The sequence below is a fragment of the Rhineura floridana genome, chromosome 3 (genome assembly GCF_030035675.1).
Source record: "Rhineura floridana isolate rRhiFlo1 chromosome 3, rRhiFlo1.hap2, whole genome shotgun sequence".
Lineage (NCBI taxonomy): Eukaryota > Metazoa > Chordata > Lepidosauria > Squamata > Rhineuridae > Rhineura > Rhineura floridana.
The window spans coordinates 159397265-159418296 of NC_084482.1; the positions used below are offsets into that span (position 1 = coordinate 159397265).

At 41.3% G+C, this 21032-nt stretch overlaps 1 protein-coding gene across 7 annotated transcripts; it reads right to left on the minus strand.

Moving 5' to 3' along the window:
* Positions 1-903: 903 nt before the first annotated feature.
* Positions 904-17460, minus strand: TATDN2 (TatD DNase domain containing 2). 7 transcript variants are annotated; one of them, XM_061618504.1, is made up of 7 exons: positions 17043-17460; positions 15717-16099; positions 11575-12948; positions 9667-10548; positions 8445-8572; positions 5437-5620; positions 904-2570 (listed from the first exon to the last, which is right to left on the minus strand). In XM_061618504.1, the coding sequence occupies exons 2-7, from the start codon at positions 16083-16085 to the stop codon at positions 2430-2432; spliced, it is 3078 nt and encodes a 1025-aa protein (XP_061474488.1). In that variant the 5' UTR covers positions 16086-16099; positions 17043-17460; the 3' UTR covers positions 904-2429. The 7 variants fall into 7 exon arrangements, with proteins under 7 accessions (XP_061474488.1, XP_061474485.1, XP_061474489.1 ...); XM_061618501.1 differs by lacking the exon at positions 17043-17460 and adding an exon at positions 16767-16913; XM_061618505.1 differs by lacking the exon at positions 17043-17460 and adding an exon at positions 16494-16586.
* Positions 17461-21032: the final 3572 nt, after the last annotated feature.

Sequence of the window (21032 nt, forward strand, 5' to 3'; positions counted from 1 at the left end):
TACTTAAAGAGTGCAATCATGTCACCCCTCAGCCTTCTCTTCACCAGACTGAACATGCCAAGTTCCTTCAACCTTTCCTCATAAGACTTGTTCTCCATACCAGCTATCATCCTCGTCACCCTCTTCTGAACCCGCTCTAACTTGTCTATATCTTTCTTAAAATGAGGCGCCCATAACTGAACGCAGTATTCCAGATGAGGCCTGACTAATGCAGAATATAGTGGGACTATTACTTCCCTCGACCTGGAAACTATAGCTCTGTTTTTGCAGCCCAAAATCGCGTTTGCCTTTTTTGCCGCAGCATCACACTGCTGGGTCATGTTCAACTTGCGATCCACTACAATTCCAAGGTCCTTCTCACACGCACTACTGCTAAGCTGGGTATTTCCCATCCTGTACCCGTGCATTTTGTTTTTGTGGCCTAAATGCAGAATCCTGCATTTGACTTTATTGAATGTCATTTTATTAATTTCAGCCCAATTTTCTAGTCTATCCAGCTGGTTACTGAGCAGGAAGCATGGTAAGGGTGCAGGGTTGAGAGTGTGGGATTGGCTCAACACCTGCACTAAAGCTTCCCACTGCCATGCTCCTCCCCCTCAGTAACCAGCAGCAACACATTTATTTATTATTTGATTTATATCCCGCCCTTCCTCCCAGCAGGTGCCCAGGACGGCAACACATGGTGTTGGGAAGTTGGGAAAGCAACACAGACCCCCCCCAGCCGCTCTTGCAAGCTTGCACCCACTCTGCTCCTTGCCAGGGACCAAGCACATTCCCATGATCACAATAAGCCTACTGTGAGGTGCAAACCAGCCCTTAACAGTTTCATGATGTCAAACAGCTATGTTTTTGTTCTGATGGTGTTTTAAAAATAAAGAAGTTACAGCTGTTTTGTGACTTCAGGCGAAGCGCATGGTTTTATTGTTATTCCTGCATATAAACATACATACATCTCACAGGTGTGTGGAAGATAAGGGTACTTAAGAGGCTTTTTTCACAAACTTTGGGGAACACTTTTAATAACACAAATAGAAGTATCTACAGAAGAACCTTTGCATACAACATGAAGCCACATTGTTGACTTAAAGGCAAAGGAATAGAGAACTACAATGTTTGCTTTCAATGTTACCGACAAAATTTTATTTTTTTGCCTCAATGATAAGAGTCAATTATATAATCAACATGTATGAATATTTATATAAAAATATTTATTTACAAATAAGCTATTTAAAGTCCAAAAAATACATAACAGAACATTATAGAAACATGGAATCACCTTTCCTTATTAAAAAGAAAATCATTGCAGAGGTTAAAAGTCGTCTAATTGAAAAAAATAAAATAAAAGTCATGGTTTCCCATGAAATGACCTTAAGAACCAATTTAACTCCCTTGTTTTGTTTAATTACACTGCATGTGTTTGGATTTTTTCATGACAACACAGTACAGCTAGAATCATCTTTCCCAACCAAGTGTCCTCCAGATATTTGGAACTCCAACCCCCATCGGCCCCAGCTAGCATAGTCACAGATGATGTCCATCAACATCTGGAGTGCATCAGGTTGGAGAAGGTTGAACTAGAGAAGGTTTCACAGTATGTCATTACCAACTCCTCACAGTATCTGTAAATTATTATGCAAATTCAGCTCAGTTTAAAAACAAGTACTTGCCATATAGTTTATACTTTACAGCCATCCTTTTTAGATGATCCTTTGTGCCAATACATACTGAAAAAATGTACTATCATATACAGGAAATGCACTTCATTACTTCTCTGAGGATACTTCTATACATTCACTCTACACCAAATTAAAGATTTTTAATAAAGAACACTGATGCTCCAATACAAATTATCAGATAGCATTGATAGTTAAGAGCACTTTATTTTTCTAGGCCAAGCCTCTACTTATTAAACCAGGGGTAGCCAAGAGGCACAACTCCCATCATTCCTGGCCATTCGCCATGCTGGCTGGGTCTCATGGAAGTTGAAGTCCAGCAAAAGCATTGACTACCCCTGTACTAAATGATACCTGGGTTTCTCCTTTATGGTGGAAGCTGACCTTCTAAAAATGCTCAGTAATATCTCAATTGGGACACAATAAAATACAAATAAAAATTAAAATGTTAACAATTTGTTCTTTGCTGCAGACGAGGATTAGCAATTAAAAAAGAAAGCCACTCTTATGAATAAAATCAACACTAAGGCACCTTAAATGGCAGGCAACAACGGGGGAGGGGAATCAGAAAAAGGTGTGAACTTTTAAAGGACTGTGGTTCAATTAAGCACTTGTTACTATTTTCCAAGCTTCCAGATGTCACAATATCCAAGCTGGTCAATATTAATGTACAAGCCCCAAATCTATATTTACATTAAAAATTATATACAGGAGGATTCCCTCATCAGCTGTTTCCCCACACTCCTTTGCATCTCCCTACAATTCATATATTCTGTTGGTGTTTTGCCTCAGAATGGATAACATGACAGACAATGGCACTTCCTTGAGGCGGGCAATCTCTTTCACTGTGTGCAGAGCTACTCCTGGATGTGAATACTGGCATACACTTTTGGGAACCTGGGAAAAAAGTAGAGATTAAGGAGAAGATGCTATTTCTACTCAGTAAACTACAACTAGGATTTAGAATTAAAGTAATAAAGAATAGTCATACTTTGCACTGGATATATTGTTGGCAGTTTTGAGGAGACAGTGCTACAGACATAACTTCCGACCATCCATCTAGCATGGTATCCCATACTGGGAATGTTAGGGGCAATATGTAAGAAAAGAGGCAACTGCTGACAGGCCTACAAATCCCCTGATTTACTCCCAGCTTTTGACATTCAGAAGATTAAGGACAACTAGATAAAACTATTTCCCCCCATTGTCTCTTGTTTATTATTTGTCGATAAGCAAATGCAACATCTCTGAATATACAGTAGGGCCCCGCTTTGCGGCACTCCGCTTTGCAGTGTTCCACCGATACAGCGGTTGTCAATTGCAGAAAGGCCCCGCTCCTACAGTGCTTGTCCCACTTTTACGGCATTTTTCGGGCGTTGGGTGCCATTTTAGACAATGTTAGTGAAAGCGTTCCACTTTACGGCGGATTTCGCTTTACGGCAGTGGTCCAGAACAGAACCTGCCACATGAACGGGGCCCTACTGTATTCAGATGCAGATTTTCACCAAGCCTTTGATATAAAGTGGGGAGTCTGCAAGGGAAGATGATTATTCATTGTCTCCCCCACCCCACTCTCCAACACATTTCCCAGCTAGGATAGGGAGAGGAAGGATGTAAATCCCATATTCTTCACTGCCTGCTATCAAGAGACTGCCAAACAATTGGTAGCTCTTTCACACTAGGCTCACTTCAACAGATCTGTTTCATTTCACCCAAAGCACTGAGTTAACCACATCTCTCTGCCAACAAGAAAGCCTCATGGCCATCCTGACCTCTCAATGTCCTCCACTCAAGATTAAATATGCCCAAAGAGTCTCATCAAGCCCAGGAAACAGGAATCCGCCACAGTCTCCGGGACTGTTCCCCTTATTCTAACTGAAATGCTGTTCTTCATTTTGATACCCATAGAAGCCCCCTCCCCCAAAGCACTCTAGTGTGCCTCATTGCCCATCAACATTACTGGCACATTGGAAGAATATGTTCCAATAGCTGGTGCTCAGCTACTGGTTTCTTTACTTGTGGGGAATGGGCATTAGTAGGGAGAGGGCTTTTTCAATTGTGGCCCCCACTTTGTGGAATTCCCTCCCAAATGATCTCCGCCATGCCCCCTCTATGATGAGCTTCCGCCAGGCCTTGAAAACCTGGCTCTTCAGGCAGGCTTTTGGGGTGGGCTAGGTTTTATTATTGTTGTTGAGATTTTTAATGTTTTAATGTATTTATATGTTTTTTATTTTGTATGTCGCCCAGAGTGGCTGGACAACCAGCCGGGCGACTAATAAATTTAATAAATAATAATAAATAAAAATGATTTTAATTCTAAGGGGTTAACATGTCAATTGGGGTAAATATTTAGAGCTCTGATACTGTTCTGCATTGGTCTTCTAGCCCAGCATCCTGTTCACAATAGCAAACCTATGGGAAGCCCACAAGCAGGACCTGAGCGCAACAGCACTCCCCACTAATGTGTGTAGAAGTTGACAACACTGAAGTTGCACAGAAAATAGTATTAGTCTAGAGTAAGGATGGGAAACCTGGAGTCCAACGACATCTGACCACAACTTCCATCAGCCACAGCCAGCAGGCCAACAGTCAGGGATGATGTGAGTTGGAGTCCAAATACATCTGCAGGGCCACAAGTTCCCCACTCCTGGTCTAGAGACTTCTCCAAGCATTTAGTTTTTTTGACCCAATTATACAAATGCTCAAAACATGCCATAAAAATGAAAATTCACAAACATGCATTCTGTTTTATATTACTACATGTACTGTATTTCAATTCTCAAATTTTCATACAGAATTAAATAGTATCTACTTAAATTTTAAGGAAATGAATGCATTTTAAGGAAAGATGCATTTCCTTTGAAGGAAATTCTTTTCATGCAGCATTAACCAGACAAACACAGTAAAGCAGAGATCACCAGTCCAGCGCCCACAAAGTCCTTGTTTGGTGTCTCCAGACTGAACCATAACCCCCAGGTTCCTAGCTTTTATTTAAAAAGAAGTGTCTAGCATTTTTGGAACCTGAGATGTAAGGCAAAATGCACAAACACCATTCTTATTGTGAGAAATTAGTATGCTCTATCCTTTACTTTTCCTCCCTGAAAAAATTCTACAGCCGCCCATAGGTGTGAAAGAGAGATACACTTGGGGGAGAGATGCAAGTGTGGTCAGTGTGTGGGGGGAGAGGTAGTGTATATGTGAGAAAGAGAGATGTATGTATGACTATGCAGTCTGAAAGAGAGGGCAAGATGCACTTTGGCAAAGAGATGTGTATATGAAATGTGTGTGTGTATGTGTGTCTGTATATATGTGAGAGATGCATGTGTGTCTGATCTGTATGTGAGCAGTGACTGTGTGCATGAGACAGCGAGTGTGGTGTGGCCATCCTGCATTATTTTCCCTGGTACTGGGAAATGCTCCGTTATAGCAACAGCTATCAGTGAGTGAGTGAGTGTGAGAAATCAATATTGTGGGATCTCCACAAACAGGCCCAGCAGGTTCCCATGGTAAGCCCGAGATTGTCCAGAGGGATGGGGGGAGCAGCAACTATACTTTAGTTTTGCATTATGCTATGCCTCCATGGCAGCCATGGTGTCTTATGTCACATCCCCCATAGTAGCTATTTTGTGTTATGCCATGTCTCAAGGCAGCCATTTTTTTAATAGTGCCCACAGCACTTTTTCAAAATTTAAAGTGTGCTCAAAAAGTTGGTGACCCCTGCAGTCAAGGGAAAACAGATTACAAAAAAACCAAACCACCTTACCTGCCTAGGGAGGAAATATGGTGCATCTGTTTCTACAACTATTCTGCTTAAAGGGATTTTCCGAACTGACTCTCTAGCCTCATTGGCTGATGGATATGTCAGCAATGCTGTGAATCCAACAGTAAGATTTGGAAAATAGTCCAGTAATGGTTCTATGGCACTGTATCTGCCAGTAAAGCAATGCCTAAGAGAAGAGACAAAGCAATGGTCATTTTGCAACATACTGACAGCCAACCAGCAGCCATGCTAAAGACCACACAGCAAGTTGAACATAACATGGCAGCGGCTATATTGCTAATTTTTTTCTGCATTGAAAACCACATTGTTAAGATTTTGGCTGAAATTGATTGGAGAGCTTCATAGCACAATTTTGACATTATAAACAAGGAATTACAGAATCTAGTTTCAAAGAAATCTGCCAACAATGAAATTAAGTGTGAACTTTTTAAATATATAGATAAGGACATTGCCCAGATGTCCATAAATCCATTCACCAAGGACAAGTATCCTGACCCCTGAAGGAGGAGATAAAACACCTGGAGAAAGTATTGCTGTTTCATACCTTCCCAAAACCACTGCAAAAGAGATAAATCCTCACATCTCAAGACAGAGGTGGTTTGGGAAAGGTAGAACACAGTCATCCCCACTGTTTCTAACTTTCTGCATGCCCCATCACAAAAGAGAAATTCCTATGTCTCCTGCAAGCTCTCTTCTTGTGACAGAGGACAGTTGGGAAGGAGATTATGGCAATGACAAATAGAAACTGGCTAGTAATTCAAGCCAATTATTTGTGGAATTTATTTTTTATGGAATGGAAACCAGTGAATGATGGAATAAAACCCAATGAATATGTGTCTCAGCAAGATGTCAACTCCCAGCTTAGTGTACCTCAAAGCTGAAGGTAGTTTTCAACTGTGTCAGTGCTTGAGCACAGCAGAGTTGAACTCACACAATGAGATATCGTCTTCTCCCTCTGCAGCCCCCTGTGTCCTGAAAATCTCCAGAGAGTTGGAGGATCCTCCAAAGCAAATTGAGGAAGTGCAGGGAGTAGAGGATGAGGAAATAATATTGAGTATGTGGAAGACCGCTCGCATGGCATAGGATTCAATCCCCTGTGCTGCTACTTTACTCTTAAAGAGGAAAACTGATGTTTCTCATTGAGAACAGCAGGCATAGGATACAATGAAAGCAGCAACAACAACTTTGAAGGAATGGTATCACCACCAGTAAATATGTGTTTTAAATTGTATATTTGTTTTAATGTTTTTGATTGCTGTAAACCGCCCAGAGAGCTTCAGCTATGGGGTGGTATACAAGTGCAATAAATAAATAAATAATAAATAAATAAATGCATGGCAATAGCAAGTCAAATCCTCTAACACTAAGGATGTGTAATAGCAGTAGTTGATAGACCTCAGGGAAAGTGCTTCTTGCAAGACCTGCTAGGAAAAATAATTTTTTAAGTATTTTTATAATCCATTTCCATTTTCCATGACAATTATGGATAAATAAAATACAAAGACTGCATTTTATCTAAATGCTTATCTAGTCCCAGCCTTCTGTGCCCAACAGGAACCTCAGAAGCAGAACACGGTAACAATAACCACCTGTGTGTCCTCAGCATCTGGTAATCAGAACTACAACAAATTTGAAGAAAAAGGTTTCATTTCTAAATGGCATGGCTAAATCCACTGAGAAACCCATCTTCAAAGAATTTTAAGCAAATTCATTCATAAAGCCAACTATGCTATAGGAATGACAATGAGTTCCAAAAATGATATGCTGCAAAAAAAATTGTACTTCCTTATTTGCCTAGTGCCACATTATACTAATATTATAACATTCTTGAACTAGTAAACTTCAGAGTATATTGGGTGGAGGGGAAATAAAGCTTCACTGGTATCTGAGAAACTTTTCTTATGATCAGGGCACACAGACAGCTCTAAACAGATACAGAAGAACTGTGTAATAAGCAGTCAATAGTTCAAGAGCCAATAAGTAGTAAGTCACATTAACTACTCTGAATTTTTTTAATGCTGCTGCTGCTACTGAAATGTAATTCCAATTATTTCCAGGGGTCCCCAAACTTTGCAATTCAAGCTGAGAGCCAGTAGTAGTTAGCATCAGAATAGGGAGACATTGGTTCAAATCTATATTTAGCCATGAAGCTCACTGGGTATCCGCAGGCCAATTACCCTCAGACTAGAGTCGTGAAAATAACATTTTGGGGGAGAGAGAACTATTATTATTATTATTATTTATTACATTTGTATACCGCCCCATAGCAGAAGCTCTCTGGGTGGTTTACAACAATTAAACTATGTTCATCCGCTTGGAGGAAAAATGTAACAAATAATTAAAATGAAAAAGTAAGCAAATATTAAATGTACATGCTATAGTTACACAACTCATTTACTGGAAATATTTAGGATTTTACTTAGAATTGGATGGTCAACTGTTTGGACTAGAAATAGAGGGGAGACTGATTGATTGATTGCATTTGTATACCGCCCCATAGCCGAAGCTCTCTGGGCAGTTTACAACAATTAAAAATATTAAAAACAAATATACAAATTTAAAAACACATTTTTAAAAAGCAATGTGTTTTTAAACACATGCTAAAATGCCTGGGAGAAGAGGAAAGTCTTGACCTGGCGCCGAAAAGATAACAGTGTTGGCACCAGACGCAGAAGGCAGATGACAGCAAATAACTCATAAAGGCAACGCAATATAATCTGAGATCCAGGGGCTTACAGTTATACAATGGTTCATCCAGGACCACAAAATTCCCCACCAAGACTTCAATATATTTAGTAAAGTTCTCTCTTCAACCAAGATTACCAGAAATCTGATTTTAAAACCAATGAATGAAGCAAAGATTATGAGAAGGAGAGGTTCCCTTTAAGCTTCTGGAATTTGTGGATTCTACACTCCAAATTGTAATCACATTCATGCAGAATTTTAGGACCTCTGACCTTCAGACGTTTTTAAGGATGGGTAGACATTACCTGTGTATTTTGTAGTCTTTTGGTACACATTTTTTCATGATTTCCAACAGGTCATCATCAGCATCTCTGCAGTGAATTACCAATGGCTTCCTTAAGGAAACAGCTAGATTCAGTTGCCTTTCAAATACCTGAAGCAAGGAAGAAAGCAGCAAATCTTCAAATGCAATTATAACTTTCCTGAGAACAAAAGGCAAGATACAGGGACAATGTTCTAGTATCATTTTCCACTGCTACCATTTATAACCACATAATTTTAATCAACACACAGTCCATTTCGGGGGGGGGGGAAGAGAAACTCTTCAGTAGCACAGCTTTCTTTTGACACACACACACAGGCTGAACTTCCCAGACACTGCTGCCTGTGCATTTAGGTAACACAACACACGAAATGAAAATAAGAAAAAGTTAACACTGAATAATTTAGCACTGGATAAACAGATCTAATTGAGATAGATCCTGACATGCTCAATGGAGTTCCACTCATGTGACACTCCAGTGGAGAACAGGAAGCAATTTTCACCAGTTCCTCCTTTTCCCGACAGCACCATGGCCCCTGAAATGCTGTTCTGGAGAACTATTCAGAACAATGTGACACTAGGGGTTGCAGGGGAAAATCAGCAACTCTGGATCCAATCTATTAAGTCTACAGTCCTGTGCTCACAGAAACAGGTTTTGAGAAGTCAAGGCAGAATATTGAGAATTGGTTTTTTCACCTATTGATGATACATATGACAGCACATGTGTTTCTTGAGTTTCTCTTGCTCTGACCACTTACCTGAGCTATTGAGCAAACGCTATTACTAGTAAGTCATTTGATCTAGTTTACTACTGCAATACTTCTGGATGCAGAAATCATACGCTGCTTACATCCAAGTACTGGAATTTGTCTCTTTTGCTAATGTATCCAAATCAAAGGCTATTATGAGTAATTCTATACTAGAAGTGCTGTGTAAATTCATACCTTGAACGATTTCAGTTATATATCACCCCAATGTTCTAGGTCAACATTGCACATGAGTATTTTTTTACCAGTACTATAAAAATTGTTTAGCAAACAATCCACTTATCCTGTTGGCTACAGGACAGTCCGAGTAGCAGTCTGGCAAGTATTTTTCAACTCAATTTAGGGCTTATCGTATAACTGCTTCACAACTTTACAGACCAAAAATATCTTACAAAGTGAATGACAATGAGCCCAAAAACCATCAGCAGTCTCCTTTACCTTATGCTGTTTCGGGACTTCAGTACTACATTTATAAGAATAATCCAGCCCCATTTCTCCAAAGGCAATAGCTTTGGGGTGCCTCATTGCCTCTAAGAGACTTCTTTCATGAAGGTCCGTGTAGTAACGTGCAAAGTGTGGATGACAACCAAATGCCCCCCAAACCATGTCTTCCTTTAATAAATCTTCCCATAAGTTGTTGTTCAAGGTACAAGGGTCACAAAAGTCAGCTATACAGCCTTGAAATTCTTTAGGAAAGGTACTGTCATAAGTCTTTCTAAACTTTGAAAAAGTGCCCCTGAAAGCTATCTTTGAATATAACATATCCAGATGGCAGTGGGTGTCAATAAACCCTTCTTCTAAATATTTAGGTAGGTCACCAGGCAAATCCTGGTTTACAGAATGATTAACAAAAGAGTCCGACTTGCGCGATGTGGAGAAGATAGGAACGCAGGATGCTACTTCCATACTCCTTCGTCTGTTTTTCTCCTCACAGACCAACTGAGAACCATGTGACTGTGGTCTACGATGCATGCAAGGTTCTTTATCCCTTGATATATTTGATGGGGAACCAGCTGAGATATCTAAAGAAATATCACAAAGATGGTTGGCATATGAAGCCTCTTCAGAGGAACATGAAAAAGGAGGACAATCTGTTGGCTTGGGGCTGCTAGTCCAATACTTTGTGTATTCACTCATCCTGCGACTGTACAGATGAGGCGGATACATCACCAACTCTGTTGCCAACACTGAAGTCTCAGCTCTTTCTGATGTATCAGGGTTTGGGACAGAATCCTCCTGGGAGAAAGTAGCCAGGGGTTCTTCATCCTCCATGTCAGACCAATCACTTTCAACTGACAACTCTCTTTTTTGCTCTATAAACTGCAGATCAAGAAGTAAGCAAAATAAGAAAAAAATGAACATTACAATTCAACTCTGTTAACTTGCACCTAATTGGAATGCTAACTGCACAGCTTAAATTATATGCAAGGGGAAATGGCCGAGGCACAGGGACAGAAGACATACAGAATATATGCAGGTTTGAAAAAGAAAAAGAGAGCTGGATTTCTAGCTAACCTCTGATAGGCTTGTCATGCCAATACTGGTTTATACCAAAAGTAAAGGGAGATTTCTGCACCATCAGAAGGGAATAAAGAAGTGAAGGCAAAAAATACGGAGGAAGTAGACAAATATAGAATTTTTTGGTACAATTTAAGGGAACAATAAATAAATAATGATTAAAAATGTAACAAGTCATTCAGCTAATTGCTAGAAAATACACATTTAAACAAGCACCTATTTGCCCTCTATGAATAACAACTTGCAAGACTAACATCACCTTATTCTTGGTAATTTGCTAGTCCATTCTGACTTAAACATTTGTAGATTACTAAAGATTTCTGTAATGATCAGCATTACTATATGGGACAAAATTTATTATTATGAAAGTCACCCAGAAAAGATTATACGGCATCATAAAGAGGAGGAAATTAGTTCTGTGCATCTCTGCGTGGCAATTTCTAAATTAACAGAATTCAGTAAGTTACTTCTCTTAATCATGAGTAACACACACAACACCAAAGATCACATTTGTAACTTCTCTTAGGGAAACTTTCATCTTACAGCCTTCACCTCTCACAATTGCGCCAGTACTAAACATTTCTATGACCATTCAAAAGGATTGTGTGTTAAAACAGCTCTTGGGGCTAAATTTTCTTTCTACCAATTTAAGGGTTATGGGAAATCCCTGAGGATATCTTAAAAATTTCTCAAACAATGGTATTTTCCAGACTGAATTTTAGATGCGTTTAGGTACTGGCTATTCATTTGTGTGAAAATAATGACACTACAGGAACGTTTAGCTGTGGTTTCATTTTAAAAACCTTATTCCACAGCTGAATGCCTCACCTTCTCATTCACTGCTGAATTGGGTTCATCTACAAACACAAGTTTTGGAGAAGATTCAACAATAACTGTCCTCTCGAAATTCACAAACTCCTTTTTAGCACCACTCTGTGTCTCACATGAACTGGAGGCAATGTATTTTTCTTTTGGCACAGTCTTCTGCTTTGTGCAAGTACTTGCTTCTTTTGTAGTAGATTTCTGACTACTGCAAACCTGCTTGAACAATTCTTCATCTTTATACCCTGAAATGTCAGAGACACATCTCAACTGGTTTTCTGGTCTCTCAGATTCCTTTTTACATAGACTGGCACAAGCATTGTCTTCATCGCTTTTACTTGGCTGTTTGGTGAACTCTTGTTTATGTTTTTCATCTCCAATTTGTGAAAGGTTAGACTTGCTTTTAAAATTGTCATCTGATCTGCAAGACTCTCTGCAAAGTTTTTTTTTACTTTGTCCAACAGAAATATTGATGTCCTCTGTAAATGTTTTGCCATTAGGCTCCTGTGTAAGTTCTGGTTCATTTTCAAATCGTGATAATGCAGACATATGCCTTGAGTTGCCCACTGGTCTGGAAGCCTCTTTTCCACTACTCCCAGAGGTTTTATTTTCATCTTTTGCAAGAGCTTTCTGAAAGGTGGACTCCTGTTTAACTTTTGATTCATCTTCCAATCTTCTTAATGTATGAATACGCCTTGAGCTGCCCACTAGTCTGGAAGCCTCTTTTCCACTACACCCAGAGGTTTTATTTTCATTTTTTGCAGGAGCTGTCTGAAAGGTGGACTCCTGTTTAACTTCTGATTCATCTTCCAATCTGCTTAATGCATGAATATGCCTTGAACTGCCCCCTGGTCTGGAAGCTTCTTTTCCACTTTGTCTAGAGCTTTTATTTTCTTCTTTTGTAGCAGCTTCCTGCAAGTTGGACTCCTGTTTAAATACTTTGTCTCTTTCTGACCTTGAAACTACAGACACACATCTTGAGCTGCCAGATGACTGATGAGATTCTTTTCTGTCCTGCCTGATAGATATATTGATTTGCTCTTTTTCTATAGTTTTCAGACAATTTGAATCTTTTCCACGTTGCTGTTCTCCAAGTTTTGATTCTATCGAGAGATGTCTCGGGTTGCCAGCTGATCCAGATGCCTCTTTTCTATGAGGGCTTTCTTTATGAATTCCATTTGGAGATGCCACCTCTCTTCTAGCTTGTAATGCTTGCCCAATTATACCGAGCAGAGCCTTGCGGTATATTACTCGAGATCCCTGGTCCTGGTCCTTCACTCTCCTCTGGCCACATTCAGCATTTGCTTCCTTTGAGGCACCTTTTCCTTCTGTACTTGCTGTGATGCTTGGGCCTGCATCACTGCAGCCATCTTGTTTAATCTAAACAGCAAACAACAGTGTAAGCTGCATATAACATAGTTAGCATCCAAGTCATAGACATAATATCTACACATTGTAAGTTAGATAGCTCTCAATTCCTTTCACCCACAAATGTACCAAAAAAGGGAATAGTAGGCCAACCTAAAGAACTGTACAATAGTTTGCAAAAACAATGTTTTGGTTTCTACAAGTTAAAGAAACAGCTCTTTTGCAAATAACTTCTCTTCCATAAAACACCTGTATTAAAAATAAAATTTGCCCTGGCAGTGGACAGATTAAGATGGTCAGCCCCCGGAGACTTATGGTCAGTTGCCTGCTTTGGATGGGGTCGTACTCCCTCTGAAAGAGCAGGTCCGTGGTCTGGGGATGCTCCTGGATCCATCTTTGTCGCTAGAGGGCCAGGTGACCTCAGTGGCTAGGAGTGCCTTTTACCAGCTTCGGCTGGTAAGACAGCTATGGCCATTTCTGGACCGGGATAGCCTGACCACTGTTGTCCACGCACTGGTAGCCTCCAGGCTGGATTACTGTAATGCGCTCTATGTAGGGGTGCCCTTGAGGTTGGTCTGGAAGCTGCAGCTGGTGCAAAATGTGGTGGCGAGACTGCTCACTGGGGCAGGGTATTGCCAACATGTCATCCCGCTGCTGAAAGTTGTACTGGCTGCCCATTTGCTGCTGGGCCAAGTTCAAGGTTCTAGTTTTGGTGTACAATACAGCTTGGAACCAGGATACCTGAAAGACGGTCTTCTCCCTTATATACCCAGTGGATCACTGTGCTCTGCAGGTGAGGGCCTCCTGCAGATACCATCTTATCAGGAGGTCCATTCCACACAACATAGGAAATGGACTTTTAGTGTGGCGGCACCTACCCTGTGGAATTCCCTCCCCTTACATATTAGACAGGCACCATCTCTGTTATCTTTTCGGTGCCTATTGAAGACCTTCCTCTTTTAACAAGCCTTTTAAGTTGAGATCTTATCCCAGTCTGCATCTGTGTTGGAATTGCTTTTTAATATGTTTTTAAACCTTTTTTAAAAATATGTTTTTAACCTTTTTTTAAAAAAGATGTCTTGAAAGCTTTTTTAAAAAAAATGTTTTTAAAGATGTTTTAAAGTGTTTTTAGTGCTTTTGTTTATCCTGCTGGGAGGAAGGGTGGGATATAAATCAAATAATAAATAAATTAATAAATACAGGAGGTGGGAAAGGAAAAAGGGAGAACATAACAAGAGGGTGTTGGATCAGGCCCATCTAGTCCAGTATCCTGTTCTCACAGTGGCCAACCAGATGCCCACAGGAAGACCACAATCAGGACCTGAGTGCAAGAGCACTCTCCCCTCCTGTGGCTTCCGGCAACTGTTTTACAGAAGCATGCTGCCACTGACTATGGTGGCAGAGGACAGCCATTATGGCTAGTAGCCACTGATAGGCTTATCCTCCATTAATTTGCCAAAATCCTCATATAAGAACAAAGAAGAAACAGCCTTTCCTGCCAGGGACTCTAAATCCATGACTGGCTTGAAGCAAAACACTTTTTAAAAAACTGAATACTCTTTTGATTTACCAGATTTGCACAAAACATCTATTTAATTTATAATATTTTAAAAAAATTATAAACAAATACTTGTGCATATGCTGACAAAGGACCTCAGGTTTCTGGAACATATGTTGGAGAATATTAATTGAGGGGAAGGAACAACATACAGCACAAATAAATCCCATCAAGCACTGCCCACTAGCATGGACAGGAAATATAGAGATAGACTTCAAATCATAAAATTGAAAGCACTCATATGTAGACAAAAGCCCACATGGAAATAGTGACCCGTATACCCATTAACGCTACAGTGCAGACACAGGTACAAAGAGACCTACTGGTTTAGACCAAAGGCCTATCTAATCCAACATCCTGTTTCCCACTGTGGTCAACCAGATGTCCATGAGAAACCCAAAAGCAGTACATGAGGGCAATAACCCTCTTCTGCTGTTACTCCCCAATTATGCCTTCTTCTTAAAAATGGTATTTGTTATGGAGAAATTCACCTAAAAAACAAAAAAAAATACCCTTAAGTGACTGAGCATACATTAATACATTTTTGAAAATTTAGCTTTTCTCAAAAAATAGGAAAAGCTACCAAAATATATACTCATAAGACTGCAATCCTGGGGTGGTGGTGGTAGGAGATCAAGTATGGTTCTGACCACCATATCCAAAGCCCTGTTGGATTCTCACTGGCATTGATTCCCTTTGGCCAGATTTTTCATTGGAAACAATGGGAGGAAAATTCATAAGAGCAATTTACACCAGCCTGAGTTAGCATAACTCTCTCCCTGGTTTGGGAGCATGTCAAGCTGCTGAGAAGACTTTGAATCCAAGCAATCAGAATGTTTCCCAGTCCTCTCCTAACATGTCACCAAATCACCTCAACATCTCCTTTTTGCCTCTGTGACATTGGTAGGACTAGGACCACAATGTTTTTGTGGCAGTCCAACTGGACAGAAAATCTCTCTCTGTGGCAATGAAGAGGAAGATCCAATAAACCTATTGTCTCTGGGACATCCTCCTAGAGGCCATAAAATTGCAACCTAAATGTTTTCTATTTATATTTATACTATTTCTATACTTCCCTTCAACAAAAACTCCCAAGGTAGAATTTTATTACCATAAATAATAAAAAGTATAATAAAACAAAAATCTGAGTACACTATAGCCCTTTCAGTCTGCAACTATTGTAATAATTTTTCCTGATATTGCAATATTTATCATCACATACCTTTTGTTTCAAGGATTCTTGAGATGTCACATTTTCTTTAGACATATCACAGGTGGGATGTTTTACAAGGCAGACTTTACTTGAAAGGGAATGATCTGGGCTCTCTCTAACCACACGGTTGATTCCATCATCTGTTTCACACTCATCAGAGGAAGAATCCTCTGCAGTGAACGATGTTCTGGAAAACTCTTTATAAGACGACACTGGGGAGTACAAGGTTTGAACCTTTCCGAATGCAGCTGCCTTGCTAGCAAAACTACTGTTATGGGAATGATGTGGCAGCCCTTCTTTAGTGAGTTTGCAGTATTTGGCAAGTGAGCCAGTAGACGAGCTGTCCCACTCTATTTTACGTCTCCTGTTTGGCTGCATTGAGGCTGGATTATCTGAACAGTAAAAGAGAGAAAGCCAGAGTTTTAACACATTCTGTAATGTAGAAGAACAGTATTAAAACATTAAACCAATGTTTTAATCTTGCATGTGCTAAAAAATATTATACAAAGAAGACTGGAGAACATACAGCCAAGCTTCACACGCACAGCTTCTCACATGCACACAAGCTAGTACAACAGAAGTCAGATTCCTATGCATATACCTAAAAATACAAAGGGAGCAAGCACCTGATCAACCCATGTCACCAGCAACTCCCTGGCCACACCTCAGAGAACCTCCTTCTTTCCCTCCCTCTTGCAAAAATTACCCACAACACGCAGAGAAGAAAAGACCAGAATTCCCAGCCTGCCTTGGGTGGAAAGAAGAGGGGATGGGGCAGGAAGGCACCTTCAGGACTCAGAGCCCGCCTAACTCCTGGAAAGGAAGGAGAGGCAGGGAGCCCAGGAAGAGGAGGAGAAAACTCCCACAGGAACTACAAGCGGCCTCCCTCATGGCCAAACTCTGACAGCCATTGGCTGATCCCACGCTGCTTCAGAGATGAGACCCTCCTCTACTCCTCCGCGCGCACCCCCCCCCAGCATCAGCCCCCCGCTGCTTCCTCCTAGTGCTTTTCAAACTATGGCAGTTGGTAGCCCGTTATAGCCCCCTCTTGCTACTCACTGCCGCGCGCTCCGGCTCTCTCGCAGCCGCTGTAATCTCCGCTAAGCTTTAGGGATGGCACCCAAACCCCGGGAAAAAGTGGAGGGGCTCTAGTAAGGGTCGCTGTCTGATTGGGTGGAGGAGGCGCGGGGCGGGGATTGTGTGTGCCTGTGTGAGAAAAAGAGAGAAGGACCGGGCTGATACCCACGTGACAGAAAGGCCCAAAACAGGAAGGAAAAGTTGGCTGGAAGGGCGGCGCTCACGCAATTCCGCGGTATTGTGTACATTTGTGCGTACCGTCAAAAGCTGAGATCCTGCCGCTGGTCCACAGCTGGGTTTCCCTGGGTGGCTGTGAGAAAGAACAAAGTGCGGAAAGATGGTTCTCTTGCTCACATACACACAAGGAAGAGCAGTATTTTTGCAGATGGGGAATTGTGGCTGACTGGTAAGTGTCTTGCTGAAGGAGTTCATAGCAGAGTCAAGGTTTGAATTGGAGACTTGTGCTTTAACAAGGCCGGAACATAATTGTACAAATGGAGCAAATGCACTAGGCCTAGGGCCTGTGTCTGCAAGGAGCTTCTTGTCTGCACCCCACCATTGCTGCTGCTTCTTCTTCTGGAGTTTTATGGCGAAGCAAGGCTTAAAAGGCCCTATAACAATCAAATCACTGTAGACCAATTAAATTACACATTTGCAAAAAACGCCAAATGGCAGATAAAATGAGCGTAAACCTAAGGAAGGACTTCCAAGTCACCAGCAGGGGCTCCTCTTATCAGCCAGTAAACATGCTATTGCACCCTCTTGTCTCGCATAACAGGATGGGGCGGGCCCAAATAATAGCCCCTCCTACCACACAGAGAAAGATCTCGCCGGGTACAGGTTTCCACACAAGTTCAAGATAAGATTGTACGTTAGCCTCCTGCTTTCTAATGCTTCTATCGGGTCTCCACTGGTGATTTATGTATACGTGAGTGGGCTGCGCCAACTAGTATCCCCCCCTTCTACTTGTGCAGCGCAATTATAAGGAAGGAGGCTTCGGCTGAAGCCACTATTTATTTATTTAAGTATTTATAGGGCGCACTTTTCATGGAGTACATCAGTACAACTGACAACATACAAAGGCATAAAAAAGTTAAAAACAATAAAAAATTTAAAAAGTTATAAAAGCATCAATAATACCGTTGATGGGAGGGGGGAATCATGTTAAAAGGCCTATCAGAAAAGTTCAGTTTTTTAAAAGACCCCTGAGAAAAAGGAGGGATGGTTCCTATTGACTTTCTATTGGTAGGGAGTTCCACAAGGCAGGGCCTACCACGCTAAACACTCCTACCTGGTGGAGGCCAAGAAGTGCCCCATCAGAAGATCTCAGTGATTGGGATGGAACATAGGTAGTCAGGTGGTCCTTAAGGTACACCTTGGGCCAAAATTGTTTAGGGCTTTGTAAATTAACACAAGTACCTTGAACCTAGGGTTACCATATTTCCGTTCTACAAGTCCAGGCAGGCTAATTTACATATTGTGAAAATTATGCAAATTAAGCATATTAATGATTTCATTGTCCAGTTTTGGTTTTGTGCCTAGTAATTACCACCAAAAACTGAGGAAGAATGTGAGGTATCTTTAAAAAAAACACTTAAAGTTTCAGCTTTAAATACCAAGACTCTACTTTCTAACACTATGGAATATTTATTTATTAAGAGGATTTATATCCTGCCCTTCCACTATTAAAAACAAAGCTCAGGGCAGCTTACAAACATAATAAAAACCATAAAAATACATAATCAATATAAAAACAATAAAACACAAAAAAGAAACAAACATAAAACAAAGTCAATGCAGCAGTATAAAAATCCAACATAAAATAAAAAGCCAGCAAAGCATAAATTAAAAGCAACATTGTGAGGTCTGTACCAACAATTAGGAAATGTGAGATGAACAAATCACTACAACTTGTAACACAGATAGAAATAAAGATTTCAATGTTATCAGTTGAGTCGGCCTTATCTAAAGAATGTAGTGTCTGAAGATGTGATGAGTTTATTTAGTACACTGATTCTCACATACCAGATGAGGGAGAGGGGAAACACAGCATTCCATGATAAAGACTAGAACTTGTTGTAGACTTGAGTGCTGGTACCTCTTTTATAAAAAATAAAGTAAAAAATGCAATGAATTCTAGAGATCTGGCAAGCTGTGCCAGCGTGAGACAGGGCAGCTGTTCCATTCCTATTGGTCTTAATGGGGAAAAAGCCATTCCTATTGGCCTTAAGAGGGGAATGGTTTCAGTTGGTACAGCTTGAGGACGTTGACAAGGTGCTTGGACAGGTTCATGCAGCCACTTCTGTGCTGGATCCTTTCCCTTCTTGGCTAATAAAAGCTAGCAGGGATGGAACAGCAGGCTGGGCCAGGGAAGAGATTAATGCCTCTCTGCGAGGGGTGGTGGTCCCTGGCTGCCTGAAAGGTGGTAGTGAGACCACTCCTGAAGAGACCCTCCCTAGACCCAGAAAATCTTAATAACTATAGGCCGGTGGCAAATGTTCCATTCCTGGGCAAGGTCCTTGAACGAGTGGTTGTGGGCCAGCTCCAGACACTCTTGGATGAGACAGATTATCTGGATCCATTTCAGTTGGGTTTCAGGCCTGGTTTTGGCACGGAAACAGCCTTGGTCGACCTTTGTTGGAAGAGAGACGGGGAGTGTGACTCTGTTGATTCTTCTTGACCTTTCAGCAGCTTTCGATACCATCGACCATGGTATCCTGGGAAGACTGGCTGAGTTGGGAGTGGGAGGTACTGCATGGCGGTGGTTCCGCTCCTACTTGGCAGGTTGTCTCCAGAAGGTGGTGTTTGGGGAACATTGCTCGGCATCCTGGACTCTGTCCCCCATGCTGTTCAACATCTACATGAAACCGTTGGGTGCAGTCATCCGGAGCTTTGGAGTACGTTGCCATCAGTATGCTGATGACACGCAGCTCTATTTCTCCTTTTCATCTTCAGGTGAGGCTGTCAATGTGCTGAACCGGTGCCTGGCTGCAACAATGGACTGGATGAGGGCTAATAAACTGAGGCTTAATCCAGACAAGACTGAGATGCTGTTAGTGGGTGGTTCTTCTGACCAGATGGTGGATGTCCAACCTGTCCTGGATGGGGTTGCACTCCCCCTGAAGGAGCAGGTTCGTAGCTTGGGGGTTCTCCTAGAACCATCTCTGTCACTTGAGGCTCAGGTAACCTAGCTTCAGTTGTCCATGCTCTGGTAACCTCCAAGTTAGATTACTGCAATGCACTCTACGTGGGCTGCGTTTGAAGATGGTTCGGAAACTGCAGCTTGTGCAAAATGCAGCGGCCAGATTGGTAACAGGGACCAGATGGTCCAAACGTATAAAACCGATTCTGGCCCGCTTGCATTGACTGCCTGTATGTTTCCAAGCTCGATTCAAGGTGCTGGTTTTAACCTACAAAGCCTTACACTGCTTGGGACCACAATACCTGATGGAACGCCTCTCCCGATATGAACCCACCCATACACTACGCTCAACAGCCAAGGCCCTCCTCCGGGTGCCTACTCTGAGGGAAGCTGGGAGTCTGGCAACAAGGGAGAGAGCCTTCTGAGTGGTGGCCCCCAAATTATGGAATGATCTTTCTGACAAGGTGTGCCTGGCGCCCACACTGTATCAGCTGCAGGAAGATGAGATGACTGTCTGGTTTGAGACTCGTTTTAAAAAGGCATACTCCAAACATGTCTCTGGGTGCTTGTGGTGTCTTGGTGCTGCTGAGCTCGGGCGGAGATGCCTGCCGCTTCTCTTGCTTTCTCTGTTTTTGCTGCTTTGGGCAAGCACTGCCACTCAAGGAGAGGAGCTACACGCCTGCAAAGAGATCCAGCAAAGGCACATGGGGCTGTTTCACACATACATGTACATCTCTGGATGCCTTGGAGCTGAACATACAAACTAACTCCAGTAAGAAGCATTGCGTCTGAGACAATATGATATTTGTTATTGTATTGTTATTGAAAGATGTTGCTATTGCTTTTTTAACAATAATATTTTTGTAAACTGTATTGTTCTTTTCTGATGTGTATTTTTTATTTTTGTTTATTTTTTGTTAGCCGCCTTGAAGGTCTTTTTGGCCAAAAGGCGGCATAGAAATAAACTGTAACATAACATAACTGTTATCTTTTCGGTGCCAGGTCAAGACTTTCCTCTTTTCCCAGGCATTTTAGCATCTGTTTTAAATTGTGTTTTAAATTGTTTTTAAAAGATGTGTTTTTAAATTTGTATATTTGTTTTTAAT